The 18,777-nt window shown below is 35.9% G+C and overlaps 1 protein-coding gene across 1 annotated transcript in view; it reads right to left on the bottom strand.

Annotated features, from left to right (window-relative positions):
• Nucleotides 1-18,777, bottom strand: part of SGCZ (sarcoglycan zeta) — a 188,262-nt gene that overhangs the window by 16,130 nt on the left and 153,355 nt on the right. Inside the window, exon 4 of the mRNA XM_081812888.1 lies at nt 3,617-3,689. Within this exon, the coding sequence (XP_081669014.1) occupies nt 3,617-3,689 (73 nt within the window). The remainder of the gene's footprint in view (nt 1-3,616; nt 3,690-18,777) is intronic.

The following is an 18,777-nucleotide window of genomic DNA, read 5'->3' as shown; positions in this document are numbered from 1 at the left end:
ACGGAGGCCCCTCCCCCGCCGTCTATCCTCCCGAATATCGCCTCGGATTCACTTCTCCGCACGTCCTACCTTCCAGAAAGCGGTCGCTTTTCTGATGACAGAGTTGTTGCTATTCTTTTCTTCCATCTCCTGTTGAGTTTGTAGGTGTTCAGAATGGTTTGATCCCTATCCAGCTGAATTCCTGAGAGGAGACGAAATCCAGGTCTCCTACTCCTCCAGCATCTTGCTCCGCCTCCCATACAAGCAATTTTAATGTCTTAGCACTTCAAGCTGAGTTTTCTTCAGCTGCAAATCACATTGTTTCTGTTGCCTCAGTTTTTACTGTTTTCTGCCTACTTGCACTTTCCATTATGGTCTCTTCCTTCAAATTCGATCAAACAAATTTCTACATCAGTTGTTGCTCTGTGTTCCCAAGATTACACGCTAAGACAAGCTTCGCATAATGATCACTTGCTATTAACTCTAAATAATATGTAAATACATTACATAGCGTGGAAGAGTAAAAGGGAGGAAGAAAGAAAGAAAGGCAGAGAGGAAGGGGAAAAGGAGAGAGGCAAAAGCGGAGGGGAGGGGAGAGAAGCAGAATACTATTTTTTTTTTTTCAGTAAATTTATATTAGCCTTTCATTGACAAAACAACTCAGTGCAAAATCCTTACTACCTTACACATGGTGGCTTTTCATTTAACACAGCCATGATGTAAATGACATCTACGTGTTTTTGGAGATTAATTTGGAGTCTGTAAAACTTAACATTTCAGTTTAAAATTATATTCATACAAGAATGAACATGATGAAAAGATGCCAGTTACATCATTAAATATTAATTCATTTTACTGAAATGAATCCAAATCTGGATTTTTTTTTCCCTTGGAACAGTTAATGAAACTCAGATCCAAACAATCTTTGGGCGATATACAACGGGCTTCATCACTCCTCACCAGAGAGTAGAGAAACTCTTTTGAACTGTAATAATTTAGCTATATGTTAATTTAAGAAATAAAAAAGGAAAATGTTCATACTTGGGCTATTCTGGACACAAATACTGTTATGTCCTTACTGACTATTCAACATGTTTTTTTCACCTTTTTAACACATAGGTCCCTACTAAAAACCAATGTCACTTTATATAAGACATCATAGAAAATCTACAAGTATTGGTTTGAAGTGCACATGGAAACTAGCAGAGAATTTGGCACACATGAAGCACTCATCAAACATTGGTTGAATAAAACTGTAGAAATTGACTTCATGTCAACACCAAAATACTACCTATACTCTTTAATAAACCTTTTGAAATGTACCTGTCTAAAGTCTTTTATTCTCAACAAAAACAAAATTAAAGACAACACGGCTACTTACTCCCCAAATTACCATTTCATTTACCTGGGCAACTAATCTCACCTTGTTGATTAGAATTAGGTGTTGACTAAGAGTACTTCTTACTGCCCTGAAAGGAAAATTGTCAGCAGGACTTGTAAAAATCTTCTCAGACACTCTGCTTTTAATCGTCATGTACACAAATAAATAATTGAACACCCCCATCATTACTGTGCTTTGCTTCTGTTTCAGTTTTCAAATTTAGATCAGTAACACTCATCTTGGGGGTTGCTAATTTGCTTTTAGCACTAGCAGATTAAGTTTAGCTTAGTGCAATATTTAAATAATTGATGGATAATTAGAAAACAAAAACCAGAAACAGTATATACTAATTATAATTTAATTCACATTCACACTTATGAATTTTGAGACATGTCAACAAGGTAATTAAAATAGCAGTTCTTATTTCTCTTTTGGCAATAGATTTCATAATCAAAATCATACAATGAGTATATAGTTACTGAACCGTTAGAAGTAAAAAGAGGTTTCTTTTAGAATGGCGTAATTTAAATAACTTTTTATTGAATGAATCACTAAACTCTGGCATCTATACAAAAACACAGTTCTAAAACAATTGGAGTTAATGTTGGTCACATAGGCCTTAATAATACAGTAACTGCGACATTTCTTATGTTACATGCACTCAACATCCTCGCTATTCAGTTTTGCTCTTTCAGCAATTCAAATGAACAAATATTTATCAGGCACAATTATATATGAGATACATGTTGACTGCTAGAGCACTAAAGATAAACAAGGAAGGATGCAGATCCTGGTCTAATGGAACATACAACCTTGTTAGATGGGGAGGGATAAGATAAATAATTACACAAAAATGTCGAATTCCTAACTGAAAAAAGAGCCATAAGTTAAAACTATAACACACCATGAGATGCTGTTTATACATACTCTTCCACCCTCCTAAATCCTTGGGGTTTTGGCATTGAGTAAAAAGTTATTTTTGTCTAATAAAAAATGCCTTGATCACAGGAAGATGGCCACCTTTTTCTGTTATTGTTAATCAGCCTGTTTGGATCTGGAGTGCTGAGATACTGAGAAACTGAGTTCCTTAGGAAATTTTATCACAGAACTTTATATAAAGGTCTGAAAACTGTACTGTTGTGAAAGTATGGCTTTTTTTTGTTTTGCATTTAAATTTTTTTCCTTTATTTTTCTCTTTTCATTTGAACATTTTTTTTCACTCATCCAAACGGGAAGGGCTGAACCTGATTTTTATGAAATAATTTGCGGTTTGCTTAATATTTGTATTGTGTTTTCCAAGACAAAGACTGTCTCCCAGGTTGATATTTTGATTCAGCTTTAAAAATGACTTCTAATATGTGATTTATTTTTCTTTAATTATTATTGTTGTCTTTTTTTAATCCCATAGAAATGTATTTTGGAATGTAATTTACCTACCAGAAAGTAATTATATAAAACATCTTTTTTTATTGACATATAAAGTTCTATTAGTTTTAGGTATGCTACATAATGATTTGATGTACAGATACATTGTGAAATGAATACTACATTAAGTTATGTAAAATAACTTTGATCCCCAAACCTTAAGTTATTTATTGAGTTAAGAACATCCATTGATCCGTTACTAGATTTTAATATTTCACCTTTTATTAACAGTTTCTGTGATTATCCTGGGAAGAATCCCTATAAAGTTGCCTCATGATTTTCTGGGTAGTGAGGACTGTTACGTACAACTGTGCCTCTTACAAACAGAACAATATCAGGAAGCAGCCTGTTCCATTGGAATGATTAGACTGAGGAGTCCATCGTAGTGCAATTAAACTCTGCCTTTTTCTGATTACTATTTGTATTTCCCTCAACATAACACTCCCTGACCATTTACAGCTTTTTTCCTACTCTCTGCTTCCTCTTTCTTTCTGCCTATGTGTATCATGTGTTTCATTGTCTATGTCAGATTTTCCGGAATCTTGATTTTTATCAATCCTCCTCTAAACTTCCTCTATAACTGTTTTTTTCCACACTCTTCCTGCCTGACATATTTATTTTTATATTCATTGTATGTTTATTAGGGGCAAATATATATATATGTTGAGAATAATAACTCACATTTTCTTGGCCTCAGTCAAATACTTGACTATTTACCATGTAGGCAGGGAATGTCAACTTTTTACACATTTTCTATTTTACTTCTTTGGATATCAAGGGCAAATCAACAGTGATGGAAAGTCTGACAGAGCTGGAAGAGCCAGAACTTACCTGAGGTCTTGCGAAGGTTCTGCTCTGATGTGAGGTGTTTCAACAGAGTGCCCGAATACTGCTCCTTCAGTGCCTGGACAGAACAGGAATCCAGTAGTCAGTACAAGCAAGTGGACACACACGTTGGTTTTCATTTCTATTTTTATGCATCAAATATTCATCCAAAAAATGGCACAACTGGAAACAAGAGTACAGACAATGAAGGAGAAAAATTGGGAAAAAAAAAGTGTTCAAGGTAGTGAAAGGCCAAGAAGGGTAAATCTAAATGTCCCTCTGTAGACCACTTTTGAGATGACCTTATTTAGCAAAATTCAGACTGACTGAGGATTTTCACTCTCTGATCAAAGAGCAAAGACCATCTCCTCCTTTCTTGTTTCCCAGGTATATGAATTTGAGGGAGGGATAGGTCATAATACTCGGTTCTATCTTTCTACAAACAGCGAGCATGGATGAAAATGTGGAGAGTGAGCTCTCTTGTAATGTATCATTAATTCTTTAAAGACATAGGTCTCATGGGGCATTTGGCAATTTCCCTACACATAACACCCACCTTTCAGTAGAGAGATTATCCACAGTACCTTACTTTGACCTCGCTGGAACTAAGGCTCTCTCTAAAACCATGAACTGCTCAAAATCATTTCATTACAGTTGACTTCATGTGGGGTCATACTTACCCAAAGAGGTCATACACTCTAACACTTTCCTCAGACAGTTGAATTATATTCTGTCTACACTTTCGTTTATTGACTACATGTGATTTCCAGATTCCCAGAGCCTTTCCATAATTGAACTGAGCTAAATAGAATGACCTTGCTTTTTGGCTTAATCTTCATCAAACATTTTGGTGTAGGAATGTCATGTCTGCTCCATCAATGGCCTCTACACCAGCTTATTAATACAAATTATACAAAATAATGCAAATAATACAAATAATGCAAATAAAAATATAAATTTTAAACCTATAAGATAAAGCTGCCTATGCTTATTGTGAAGAATAATGGGAAATATATTGATCCAATAAGCAAAGAAGACATTTTCACTAGAAAACTAGAGCTAACACTTAAATTCGTTAAAAATATGTTGTTTTATAAGAAAATATACTAAAATCACCAAATGACTCCTCCACATCAAACAGCAATGCAGACCTTGATCTTGAATCAGAGAGGAAGAGATTTTTTTCAAAGACTGTAACATGGTTTCATCTCTCTTATGGTTCTAAGGGTAAATTTATAAGGTTCTGCAGCAGTAAATTCCTAAGATTACAGACCTCAGTTTATAAGTTAAAAGCTATTGGCATTTGCTGACCTCTCACTGGGTTTTAGTAGTTGTTGAGGTTTGGTTTTATTTTTTTTCTAAAGAGACTCTGTAAGGCCTATAATATATAGACAGACTATCAGAGCAATTATTTCTTTATGGCGTTTGCTCTTTTGATATTTTGTAAGATATTTTATTTCTGTGAGTGGAAAATTTTTAGAGATAAATCTTTGGAAGTAAAGTAACGGTTTTAGATAAAACCCTCATTTTGTGGTTGTGGTGGTGGTGGGGCATTTGAGACAATATTCCAAGGTATAAATTTTCATATCTCAAGGAAAGACTCTTTTAGCATTTTAAAAGAAGATATAACTCCTAGAAAGAATAGTTATCCATGTGCAAAGTTTAAAAATTAATTTCCACTATTCTGTGACTTTGAAAATGTCCCACACAAGATGACAGAAATATAATTAAAGAGCAGCCGCAATACTTATTTTCAAACATGGAATGGCACAGATATAACTCCACACAGAATATATCAGTGAAAGTAAAAGGGGAATGCTATCAAAGGTTTAATTTTCCAATGAGGATTAAAAACTGATAGAGGTCTTTAAATATCAGTTTAGAAAATGTTTGAGGATTAAAACAAAACAAAAAAAAACCCCACAATTCTTGAAGAAATAATGTGTAATCATATCTCCAAAGGGGCTAACTTGGAAACTGAATAAAATAACATAAATAATTAATTAACTACAAATCTCCAGATAATGAGAAAATTACTCTCATCCTCTCCATTATTGTCCTAGAATGAGCAAAGGGGTAATAATTAATAAGCAATAATGATAATCTTAAAAGGATATCAGTGAGGGGAAAATAAAAGCCATCTGAAGCAGGCACATACTCTCACAGTATAAAAAATCAAAATTAAAATACATATTTCCTTCGAATTGGGAACTTTTACAAATGTCAGATGATTAGTACGGTTGCCAGACTGTGCAATTAAAAATACTGGACACCAAATTACCTTTGAATTTCAGGTAAATATGAAAAAAATATTCAATATAAGTAAGCGATATTTTCAGGGGACATACTTATAGTAAAAATGGTATGGTGTTTATCTGAAATTCAAAATTGAATCACTATATTGTACACCTGAAACTAATGTTGCACTACAGGTTAACTAACTGGAATTTAAATAAAAAATAAAACACATATTTTTAAAATAAATAAATTGTAACCTATTCCCCCCCAAAAAAAAATTAACTGGGTATCATGTATTATACCTGCTACCCTACCCATCAGCCAACATTTGGTACAAAGAATACAGATGTGATTTACTCTTAGTTCAGGAAAAGAAAGAATGTGTGATGAATTTCACATCTTAAGTTATAAAACCACAGAAACTGAAAAGGAAGAGGGACAGAAAAAGGACAAGAAGGTACACAACACAGACATTTATTTATATATATATATTTAAACTTGTTGATTAAATAAGCATTTGTTGTTTATTGTTATTTTAAGGGGCCATTCAAAGGGATACAACGTTCAAATGTTTGCTTGTATAGATGCTGAAGGGTATTTCAGATAATTTGAGGTGATGACATTCTTTAAAGACTTTGGGAAAACATAGACTGTTGACTATCGCAATGGTCAGGAAAGATGAGACAAGCAAACTTTAGGGTCAAAAAAGACTAGGTGTCATTTATATGATAAATCTGGCTGCAAAACACAATAAGAAGGATGGCATATTCCGCTTTGCTGGAGAGGAGAAAGAGTATATGTGGATTGTGATCCTACTTTACATTTAAAGACAGTTTAAGAAGTAAGTTTAAGACATATGTATATACTATGCACTTTGAAGTTAGCAGACGGGAGGAGACAACCCCAGCTCCTTCATTCTTACCTAAATGACTTGAGCAAGTTATTTAATCTGTCCAAACTTCAATTTCCATAGATATTGATAAAGATAGAAATGCCAACCTTACAGGTTGGGTCAGGTTTTTCTTAAACAGGATATAAATGTGCCTGGTTCAATGTAAGAATTCGGTATTCCTTAATTCACTCTCTCTGCCACTTTTCTTTACGAACATCACCACAGAAGAGGTACTCATTGTGTTTGCAGAATTAAGGGTCCAACATGGGTTCACTCATCAATACGTGAAATCTCTATTCCCAAAATGCCAGCTTCAAGTAACACGGTCTCATGCTGAATTCTGAAATCTGAAATTTAGACATTGTAAAGAGATTCTTAAATGTTAGATAGTAAGTGCATTTTATTAATCAAGACTCTATTCAGTAATCAAGGAATTCCCTAATGCAGGTGCCTAGGTACCAGATAAGATAGATTAATGCCCAAATAAGCTCTGAGAAAGAAGTTTCTTCTAAAGAAAAAATTGTGTCCAGGACGATCTTCCTTTCAATTGAACTTTACCCTGATGTTTAAAAAATTGTGGAAAAATGAAAACAAAAATGCATAGTAGACCCTGTACTACCTACAATAGGTGGTTGTGATTTTTCTATTTTATACTTATTAGCTCTCTGTGCAGGATATCCTGGGAATTCATCATCCAAGCAACTGGAGTAGGTGAAACAGGCATTAACTCCCCCAGGGTTTTAGCTTCCTTTTAAAAGTCAAAGGAAAAGTTAAGGAAAGAGTAGTATAGGACGCCGTTCCTTAGAATATTTCTCTTCCTTTCTTTCTTTTTTTTTTTAAGCCTTTATTTATTTCAGAGGTAGAGAAAGAGAAAGACAGAGAGAGAGAGAGCACAAGGAGGGGGAGAAGCAGGCAGAGAGGGACAAGCAGACTCCCCACTGAGCAGGGAGCCCTACCTGGGGGTTCGATCCCAGGACCCTGAGATCATGACCTGAGCCAAAACCAAGAGTCGGACACTTAACCAACCGAAGCACCCAGGTGCCCCAGAATATTTCTCTTCTTAATGAGAAACCTCAGGCATTCAATTTATAAGAATTCCAAGCTAGCAATTAGTTCTCAGAACTTAGAGGGGGAGGAATCAGTCATGATAAAAGCACCACCTCCAATAACCAGGCCATGGGAACTTTAGGAGACTTAAATCATCAAAAAATTTAATAAACTTGAGGCAGCACTTCAAATTCCTCCACTGGAATAGGGCTGAAGTCCTGGATGAATTCATCTAGGTCTCAGAGGCAAAAATATTCCTTTTTATTCATTATCTTCAAGTTTGATCCTGTGCTGTGGAATGTACACAATTTCTTCGGTTAATTACTTTGAAAGGCTCTTTAAAAATTGTAAAATCTTTTTTTCTAATTGTATTTGAGATCAGGGCCTTTTTCACTCTGTAGTGACACTTCCTAGCCCGTTATGTAGTGTAAGATAGGCATTCATTAATATGTCTCTCTGAAGCTGTGGGAAGTGACATGAAGAACATAGCAGCACGTGCGGGCCCAGAAGAGACTGGGCTTCCCCGGGGTCTCCATTGTCAGCAGATCCAAGGGGCTTCGGAAGAGAAGGCTAAGGCCTGGCATGGAATGTCTTTTGTTCTGGAGAGTCAGAAGAAAAGAGAGAAAAGCCAGATGGGAGGGGAACAAAGGAATCAGGAAAGGGTGGGACCCTCACCCTGTGGGACAGAGGCTAGAGAGAAATAGAAACATTTAAATTCTATTTTTTAGGTCACTTGTCTTGATGTTTGCCAAATGGGCTCTCCTGCTGCCATCAGTTTTTCAATAAAATCTACCATGATCATTTATATGTTTTGAGGTTTTTATGTAGTAGTAGTAGTATTTTGGAGGGGACCAAGAAGGGAATGAGTTTTACATGCAGATCAATATAGGACAGAAGAGATAACATGAAAGGAAATCAAGGCCATGAGGCCAAGGAGCTTAAGAGAACATAACCTTCCCTGCTCTCTCTGCCTGCAATGCATAGGAATCCTAGGCAGCATTTTAAATTTCTACACTAGAATACGGACAAAGTACAGGGCAAATTCATATACCTCCTAGGCGCCAGAAAGTTCCAATGTATTCATTATTTTCAAATTTAAACCTACACCAATGATTATTTCAGTCTTTGAAATAATCTTTCATGCCTTGCTTTCTTTTTCCTTTATTTGCACCTCTTTCCCTCCAAATCTAAATTGGTAAAGTCAAAAATTAGACGGGGAACAGTTTCATTCTATTCCCAGATCTGCCTCTAATTTGTTTTTTGATATTTGAGAAGTATTTAAAGCCCTCTGGTTACCATTAGTAAAATGAGGCACTCAGAGGCACGTGGGCGGCTCAGTCATGTAAGCGCTTACTCTTGATTTCAGCTCAGGTCATGATCTTGAAGTCATGGAATTGAGCCCCATGTCAGGCTCTGTGCTCAGTGGAGTCTGTGTCTCTCCCTCCCCCTCTCCTTTTCTTCCTTCCCTTGTGCTTTCTCTCTCTCTCAAATAAATAAATCTTCTAAAAAATTAGGCACTGAATAACATGATCTCTAAGGTACCTTCAGTTTCTAACAGTCACAGTTAATATGATTTTTTCCAAACATGTTAAGATGTGTATATTATAACTCTTCTCATTTCTCCTTAAATAGAAGTGGAAATGAGTTTGTCCCTACAAATTAAAAGAAAAAAATACTTTAGAGAAAGAATGGAGTAATCATATTGGCAAAAGTAAGCTATTAACTGTCATTTCTTCTACTCCATTAGAAAGTTTCTATGACTCCTGCAAGCACATCATTACCCTTAAAAAAATGTCAACACATTTCAACATACATCTCCCACTTGTGTTATTTTAATAATCTAAATGGTGTTCCTGCTTCCAGCTAACTCCACAAAACACAACCTATACATGTCTAGATTAAACTTACCAAACCTGATATCTCACCTCTACAAAGAGCTGTATTATTTTCTTGGATACCGCTTCTCCCCAGCATACAAGACTTCCATAATCTGGGCCCATCCACCTGCTCAGACTTCTTTTCCTCTACTCATCTATGAAGTCTCTTTACTATGTTTCCCACCTCTTAAGGTAAATGTAATCTGTTCATCCTCTGAATATATTTAGGGTTTATTACCTGTCATGCTCATTTAGATCTTATCATATCCTAAAATTTTACATTTTATATTATATGTATCACTCCACATCTAGAGTTAAAAAAAATCAAAGACATATTGCTCATACCCAACTGGATTCTTATGCACAACATGGTGTCTTGCATATGTGAGATAATTAATAAATATTGATCCTTATCAATATTGATAAGGATCAATATTTCAACGACCTTCCCTTGAAAGTTTTTTTTCTCCTGTTTTTTTTTTAATTTTTTTTTGTTTGTTTTATTTATTTATTCATGAGAATCAGAGAGAGAGATAGAGAGAGGCAGCGGCAGAGGGAGAAAGCAGGCTCCCCGCCTAGCAGGGAGCCCGATGCGGGACTCGATCCCAGGACCCTGGGATTGTGACGTGAGCCAAAGGCAGACGCTTAACCATCTGAGCCACCCAGGCACCCCAGAAAGTTTTTTTTTCTCCTGTTGTTAATGCTAATTTGATGAATGGTACAATCATGTCTTAAACACTTTTTTTAAAAAGATTTTATTTATTTATTTGTCAGAGAGAGAGAGAGAAAGAGCATGAGTGGGGAGAGGGAGAAGCAGGCTCTATGCTGAGCAAAAACCCCATGTGGAACTCGATTCCAGGATCCTGGGGTCACGACCTGAGCCAAAGGAGATGCTTAACCAACTGAGCCACCCAGGTGTCCCCAAAACACTTAATTCGGAAGCTGGGAAGTATACTGAGATGTCCCTTCTTGTTCAATTTCCTTATTAGTTTACTTCTTTCCACAACTTCAATATCACTTTTATTTCTCTCAATTATTCCTCCCTACCACTGCCAACTAACACTCTAAAACAAAGGTGGGGGCGCCTGGGTGGCTCAGTCAGTTAAGCGTGACCTGCCTTTGGCTCAGGTCATGATCCCCGGGTCCTGGGATCAAACCCCACGTCAGGCTCCCTGCTCAGCAGGGAGTCTGCTTCTCCCTCTCCCTCTGTCGCTCCCCCCAACTCACTATCCCTCTCTCCCTCTCTCTTTCTCTCTTGCTCTCTCTCAAATAGATAAATAGTAATCTTTAAAACAAACAAAAACAAAAATCAAACAAAGCTGTGCAATTCTCACTTACAGTGCTTCCAGAATCCAATCATTTATAGAAGTCAAGTCCAAAAGCCTTAGCAGAATTTACCTCTTAGCAGTGCTACGCATTTTACACTTCAGTGACAATAAAAGTCTTGGAGATTTTGAAATGCTTACGAACTGTCATAAATACTACTTCTTCCCAACATACCCCCTATCCCTCTCCCCTTTGATGGTAATCTCTACAAATTCTTTAGGATCTGATTCCAGATTATTTTCTCTGTGATACAAACATTATCTGCATCTTTTTGGCACTTCCTCCCTCTGCTCAGCTTCCCCAGCTCCTTGTGAAAATTACTGGTATAGCGTTTATCACATTGCTGTGCGATTTGCTTTGAACTCTAACCCAATAACTTATGGGTTCCTTGAACTCAAGGACTTTGTCTTAATTAATTTTATACACTTAGCACTGATCTTAGATTCTGATACATAGTTGAGGTCAGTAAATGAAAAAATGGGAAGTAAAGAATGAAAGCAGGAAGACATTAAAAATTATTCTATTTATAATTTATGTGTAAAACATGGGAACTTTCAGTTTCTTAATGTATTTCTTTCTTTAATACTTCAATACAAATTGGGTTATTAATATCCTGAGGTGATGATCTGAATTTACTGAAACTGTTACTATGAGCCTAGCCAATGTTAATTATTCTAGTGAAACAGGGAAACAATATTGTTAAATTGTCTTTCTGATGGAAACAAAAAAACACCATGTTGTTCATTTGAGATGGGAGAATAAGCTTCCACGATTTCTGAAAATATATTATTTCAAAATCTGTTTTTACTTTTCAGTCAGCATTTTTTGTAATTTAAAAAATATCTCAAGGCATTTACTCCCAGATGCCAAATCATGTCCTCTCTTCCATTTCTGAAGGCTTTCAAAAGACAAAAAGAGATAATGGAAAAGATACTTAATCAGATGGAAAATGCATTACAATAAAACTATTTTCTTCAAGATGAAGTATATTTCAAAAATATTTGATTTGTCACTAATAAAAAAAGACAAATATGTCACACGACTAAAAATGATGGAGACAGCCTTCTTGCTCATATTTTAAAACGTTCAAGTAGTTTGTATTTTACTAGCATTTATTTCTCTGATTATTTAAGGGAGAATACCTCTTCATTTGTTAATTCTTTCTATTGATCAATGAAGCAAAATAATTGAAATTTTAAAGCATGTGTGAAGTAAACAGAAGGGAAAAGAAAATAAATTATGTTCACATTGAATGAATAAGTAGTTTGATAAAAATTACATCTAGGAAAAAGATACAGAAGTAACCCCTCTTGGGCGCCTGGGTGACTCAGTTGGTTAAGCGACTGCCTTCGGCTCAGGTCATGATCCTGGAGTCCCGGGATCGAGTCCCGCATCGGGCTCCCTGCTTGGCAGGGAGTCTGCTTCTCCCTCTGACCCTCCTCCCTCTCATGCTCTCTGTCTCCCAGAAATTCTGTCTCAAATAAATAAATAAAATCTTTAAAAAAAAAAAAAAGAAGTAACCCCTCTTTCAAGTTCCCACCTCCCCAAAATTTTTTAGAATAGTTAAGGAGAGCTTTCCTCATTCACTCTGAGAATATACACATTCAGGAAATAATAAGTAATTCTAAGGTCTATAATTACTGAGGTTGTCATTTTGCCCCTTACTTTACTTACATACACTAAAGGAATGAGAAGCAGTACATACCTAAGACTTTTAGAAAATCCTAAATGAAAAGATGTCACCAAGAACATATCTTTAGTAAACATAACAGTCATAAGATTCTATTGTTATGGGTTTATTAAAAGGCAGGAAGGTTTGAATTGATTTATCCCTACATTGTAAACATTCTAACAGAAATTAAAATGTAAAACTATAAAATAACTTGATAACAAATGAACTACCTATATTGTTTTTGTTATTTCTTTTTGTTAGAAAATTCATAAAAGATTAATTCATGGTAAGATTTAGAAAATTAATAAAACCAGATCTCTAGGTGAATTATCTTTTTACCACATTTAAATACTTTTTGGAAGCTTTGAAATACTTAAGTAGTATGTTTTGTTTTGAGGTTTGGGCATTTTACCTACATGCAGATAGTATATCTAATACTAGTTTTGTTTCTTTAAGGTCATGTTCATTCTTATGCATGCACGTTTTCTGTGTAACCCTCTCCTTTAGAAACTCAATCATTGCTCAATCTATATGCAATTTAAGCTTTTTGGATCCTTGTGGAAATTCACTTATCTAAAAATCTACTGCCTTTTTGACACGTTTTATTCCTCAGGTTCTTCACCCCTATTTAGATTAGTCTCTGTAGAGAAGATGGGCTTTCTGCTTCTATTAGTCACAGGCAGGAAGACTGTGTTTCCTACTGGCACACTGTGCTGATCATTACCTAGTGGAATGCACAAGGACAAGGACTCATCGTCTCAGCAGTAGTTTTATTTCTTAATTTTCTCCCCCTAAGATTTTTTATATATTGACATCAAATGGATACATTTCCATTGCTTTTTATGGAAAACAAAAATCAGTAGGGAAGTTGTCCAAAACAGATAGTACCTGATTGTCTTCAGTGGCTTCAGATATTACATTGTTTATGGATTTATTTGAACTTTCCACTCTCTTTTTTCATTTTGAAAAAAAACCCCACAACCTTGTATATTCAAAGGATGCTAATTCTGTAAATAGCTTTATGACCCTTAACTACACGGTTAATCTGTACAAAGTGACATGTGAACAAAGAAGCTAGGACTTTTAACATGATATCACATTCAACACAATTTAGACTTTCCTTCTAGTCTCAAGATCTCTAAATGACTGGGGCGTCTGGGTGGCTTAGTTGGTCAGGTCAAGATCTCAGGGTCCTAGGATCTAGCCCCACCTCATCATTGCTCCCTGCTCGGCAGGGAGTCTGCTTCTCCCTCTGCCCCTCCCCACGCTCGTGCTCTCTCTCTCTTACCCTCTCTCAAATAAATAAAATCTTTAAAAAAAAAGATATCTCAGTGACTCTAAAACATCATAGTTTTACCTATGGTTTTCGGAGCATCTCTGTTGATGTGGACACAGTCAGAATCTGGAATGTTTGTACAGGTAATTTGCCTTGATATTTATGTTTTCACTCATTTAGTAATAACTGAGCTTTATAAAAATTCAGGTGAAAAATGCAAGTTTCAAAAGCCTATCCTGTAATAACAGAAGAGTGTGGTGTACACAGAGCTCAAATGGGAAACAGCTAGGTACACAGACATCATTAAACAGGTATTAATGCCAAAATAAATTTCCTTCATCCTTTCATTTATATGAGATTTTGTTTTTTTTACCTTTTATTGTTCCAGATTGCTCCTGTGAATTTTATGTTGTCACCCGCCATGTAATTCATTGTGCGCCAATAAGTAAACAAAGAGAGCTCCACTTATTTGGGTTTGTTTTTTACCCACAAGAGGATTGGTGGCATTGCTTTTAATTAATGTAAAGAATAGCAGGTTTTTTACCAGAACCCTGTTTCCCTCTATAATGGTATCTTCACCATGAACACTCATCATATTCCCAGCTCGGGTTGCCGTGAATGCCTCTGCATGATCTTTAGAGCAATTCCAAGCAGAGTAAGCCATTAGAGTTTTAGGCAAATCATAACTAGTCTGAGCATCCATGGTTTGTAGGCAAGTCCAGGGATCTTCAAAATCCTTGAGCTATTATGTCACCCTGAGTTTTATGTGCATGGTTTGTGTGGCACACCAAGTAGCTTTAAAGATGGTGGCCCTCTGAGCTCCAAAATAATGCTTCAGAGGTTAGCACGAGATCTTTTCATATAAATGGGTCTGTGCTGGTAAATTGGGGGGGGGGTAATGTATAACAGGATCATCTAGATTCATGATTTTATACATATATGTATATATACACGCATATATATATGATTTATTTATGTTAGAGAGAGAGAGAGAGAGCACCTGTGCAAGTTAGGGGAGAGGTAGAGGGAGAGAGATAGGGAGAATCCTCAAGCAGACCCCCAGCTGAGCTCAGAGCCGGATGCTGGGCTCCATCCGAGGCACCTGAGATCATGACTTGAACAGAAATCAAGAGTCCGCTGCTTCACTGACTGAGCCACCCAGGTGCTCCTGTGATATTACATTTCTGGAATACTCTGATATGTTCACCAAATATTTCACCATGAGCCTCTCAAGCAGAGATACAATATTTTCAATATAAAGTATTCATTTTTTTTCTAGAAAGGATAAGTTGTGACACAAATGTACACATCTGTGTTTGTGTGTGTGTGTGTATGAATGTAGAGTATAGCATCTCACTGAGGAGTACCAGACTCAGGTGTTTTAGTTTATGAATCCTGACAATATTCTCCAAATAAAATTCCAATCTAATAGAAACTTTTCCAGAGAACTGGAAAAGAGAAAACACGATGCCTTAATATATGAAGGATATTTTCAATACCAATCCCAGACAAGAACTACACAAGACAGAAAATTTGTTCATGGGTATAGATACAAAGATCCTAAAGAAAATATCATGCTGAAACCATCAGTAAAGTAAGAAATATCAGGATCATTTCTTTAGTATTTATTACAGGAATGTAATTTTTGTTTAACAGCAGAAAATTAATTAATAAAATTCTCCATACTAATTTATTGCCGGAGAACATTATGTAATCATAGCAAAAGATTCAGACCTAACCACTCAAAAAGTTCAACGTTTTTCCATGATTAACAACAACCACCACAATAACAATTGCCACCTTCGAGAAAAATAGGAATGCAGGTAAACTTTCTCCCACAGGTTAGAGTCATCTACAACAAAACCCCAAAACCTACAGCAACCTCAAACTTACTGGTGACACAGTAAAACATTTCCCTTATGGGTAACAGCCGTACAAAAGTGTGATGTGGTTTTACTTTTTGCCTAGAATCACCACTTGGATTCGACTCCCTACTATAGTTCTCATACTACCATGTGGAAGGGAGGGAAGGGAAAATGCAGGTCCATGAAAAGCATATTGTTTGGGGAAAAAGTAACAAAATTTTCATGCTTCATATACAATATGGTTTCCACACAGGAAACCTAAAAGAACATACAGATAATTTAATAAAATTAGTAAGAGAATTATTTTGACTTCAAGTATAATAAAAGTTCTGGAAACCCTTTGTAGAATGAATTATTAAATTTAACCAAAAGATATTAAAGCAATTTTAAATGTTAGAAGAATATAATGTGATCATAAATATGAACCTAAAGTTGTTAATGTCCCCCAAAACCTTGAATAGATTTAGTGCAATCTCAGATCATCAGTGATACTTTCATGGAATTTGACAAGCTGATTCTAAATCCATCTGGAAGAATATTGGGCCAAGAATAATAAGGCAATTCTGAACCCCTCCACAGAGTTTCCCTACCAGATTACAAGACATACATAAAGTTCTAGTTACTAAGTCAGTGTGGCTCTGGTAGAGAGAGAGAGAGACATAGACAGTGGAATAAAGAAGGCCCCAGAAACAGACCAGCACACTTATATCTGTATGGAAATTTGATTTATGACAGTCACTACTAAATGTAAGTGGGGAAACAAGTGACTAGTCAATAAATGATGCTAGGATAATTGTTTACACATATGGGAAGATCAAACTGTATTTATCACTGCAAAAATAAATTTCAGCAGGATTAAAAATGTGATGGGTAAAGTTACAAAATGTATAGAAGACAATATAGGAGAGTATCTTTTTGACTTCAGATTAGAGAATGATTTCTCCTACAGTAAAGAAAAAAATGAATTTCTGAATTTAAGAATTTATTCTGAAATTAAGAATTTCTGCTGAACAAAGGACACCATAAGAAATTGAAATAAGGCAAACCTTGATCTTGGAGAAAATATCTGCAGCACATATAATTGACAAAGATCAATTTCCAAATACGTAAAGAACTCTAAAAAGTAATTGAGAAAAGTGAAACTCACAGAAAATGACTAAGAACTTGGGAGATACTTCACAAAAAAAGGATCATTAAAATTCAATAACCATCTGAAAACACAGTTCAGCTCATTTGTAATCAAATGAAACAAATTAAAACTGCATTGTGGTACCAAGTTAAACCCTTTGGTCTTGCAGAAACTTTAAAGTCAAAAATATATTTGTTATGGGAAGGTACGGATACATTCTTTTTTTTTTTTTTTAAAGATTTTATTTATTTATTCATGAGAGAGAGAGAGAGAGGCAGAGGGAGAAGCAGACTTCCCGCAGAGCAGGGAGCCCGATGCGGGACTCGATCCCAGGAGTCCGGGATCATGACCTGAGTCGAAGGCAGACGCTTAACCATCTGAGCCACCCAGGCGCCCGGTACGGATACATTCTTAAGACAGAAAATATATAAAGCTTTAAGAAAATGATAAATTTGACTATATTAATATAAAATTTTTCTTAACAATAAAAAGACCCTTAAGCAAAGTTAGATAAAAAACACATCTTCAACAGCAAATATAACTGATACACAATTAACATCCAGAAAACATAAGGAACTCCTACAGATCAATAAGAAAACAACAACTCATTAAAAAAAAAAAATGAGTAATTCACAAAAAGAGAAACCTGAACAGTCAGTACACTGGGGGAAAAAATACTCCATGTCACTACTAATCAGGACATTATAAATGAAAACAAAAAAGAGATGTAATTTTATTTGAATCTTTTCTAGTGACCTGGATACTAGAAAAGCCGTCCCGTCATGTTGGTTTTTATTATCTTCATGGCTGAAACAAAGCTTTATTTACTGTTTTCCACTTTAGGGTCACAGCAAATGAATGCCATTATGTGGCTGTTTGGAAAGTGACTAAAGTATTCGTGGAATTTATAGAAAGTGCATTTTTCACTGAAAATAAAACCTTTTCTGGAGTTTGTTTTTTTTTTTTTAGATAGCCATTTTGAAATAACATGTCTTACCAAATTTCCACACTTGTTTCAAATTAAAATGTTTTGTTTTTTTTCCTTAAAATCCTATATGAAATAAGAAAATAGAAATCAGGCTCAAAGTTAGGTGATTTAAAGCCTGCTATTCAGTTAAATGATTGTGCACTGATATTTATTTTGTCAGTTCACTACACAAAGTATCAGGAAGTATACAGTTTTCAGTAGGGTGAGATTGGAGGGGACACCAATACCACACAGAAAACAGCTCAATGTGTTGTCTCAGTAGGTCTCACTAGCAGTGTGGCATTGAATAAGTCATTTAGCTATTTAAAATCTTAATTTTCTTATGTGTAAAACAAAACAAAACTGTGTGCTGTGTGTCCTCTCCTCCTCAGAGAACTGTGTGAGATTTTTTTTTTAAAGATTATTATCAGGGCGCCTGGCTGGCTCAGTCGGTGGAGCCTATGACTCTAAATCTTGGGGTTGTGGGGCACCTGGGTGGCTCAGTCGTTAAGTGTCCACCTTCGGCTCAGGTCATGATCCCAGGGTCCTGGGATCGAGCCCCACATCGGGCTCCCTGCTCGGCGGGAAGCCTGCTTCTCCCTCTCCCACTCCCCCTGCTTGTGTTCCCTCTCTCGCTATGTATCTCTCTGTCAAATAAATAAATAAAATCTTTAAAATCAATCAATCAATCAATCAATCAATCAATCTTGGGGTTGTGAGTTCGAGCCCCATGTTGGGTGTGGAGATTGCTTAAAAATAAAATCTTAATACAAATGTAGGGATCCGAAGGGGTACATGCACCCCGATGTTTATAGCAGCAATGTCCACAATAGCCAAACTGTGGAAAGAGCCAAGATGTCCATCGACAGATGAATGGA

The sequence above is a fragment of the Leptonychotes weddellii genome, chromosome 2, assembly GCF_054177405.1.
Source record: "Leptonychotes weddellii isolate Sample4059 chromosome 2, ASM5417740v2, whole genome shotgun sequence".
NCBI classification, from domain to species: domain Eukaryota; kingdom Metazoa; phylum Chordata; class Mammalia; order Carnivora; family Phocidae; genus Leptonychotes; species Leptonychotes weddellii.
Note: the sequence above shows the minus strand (reverse complement) of the source record. Positions and strands in the feature narration are given on the sequence as shown.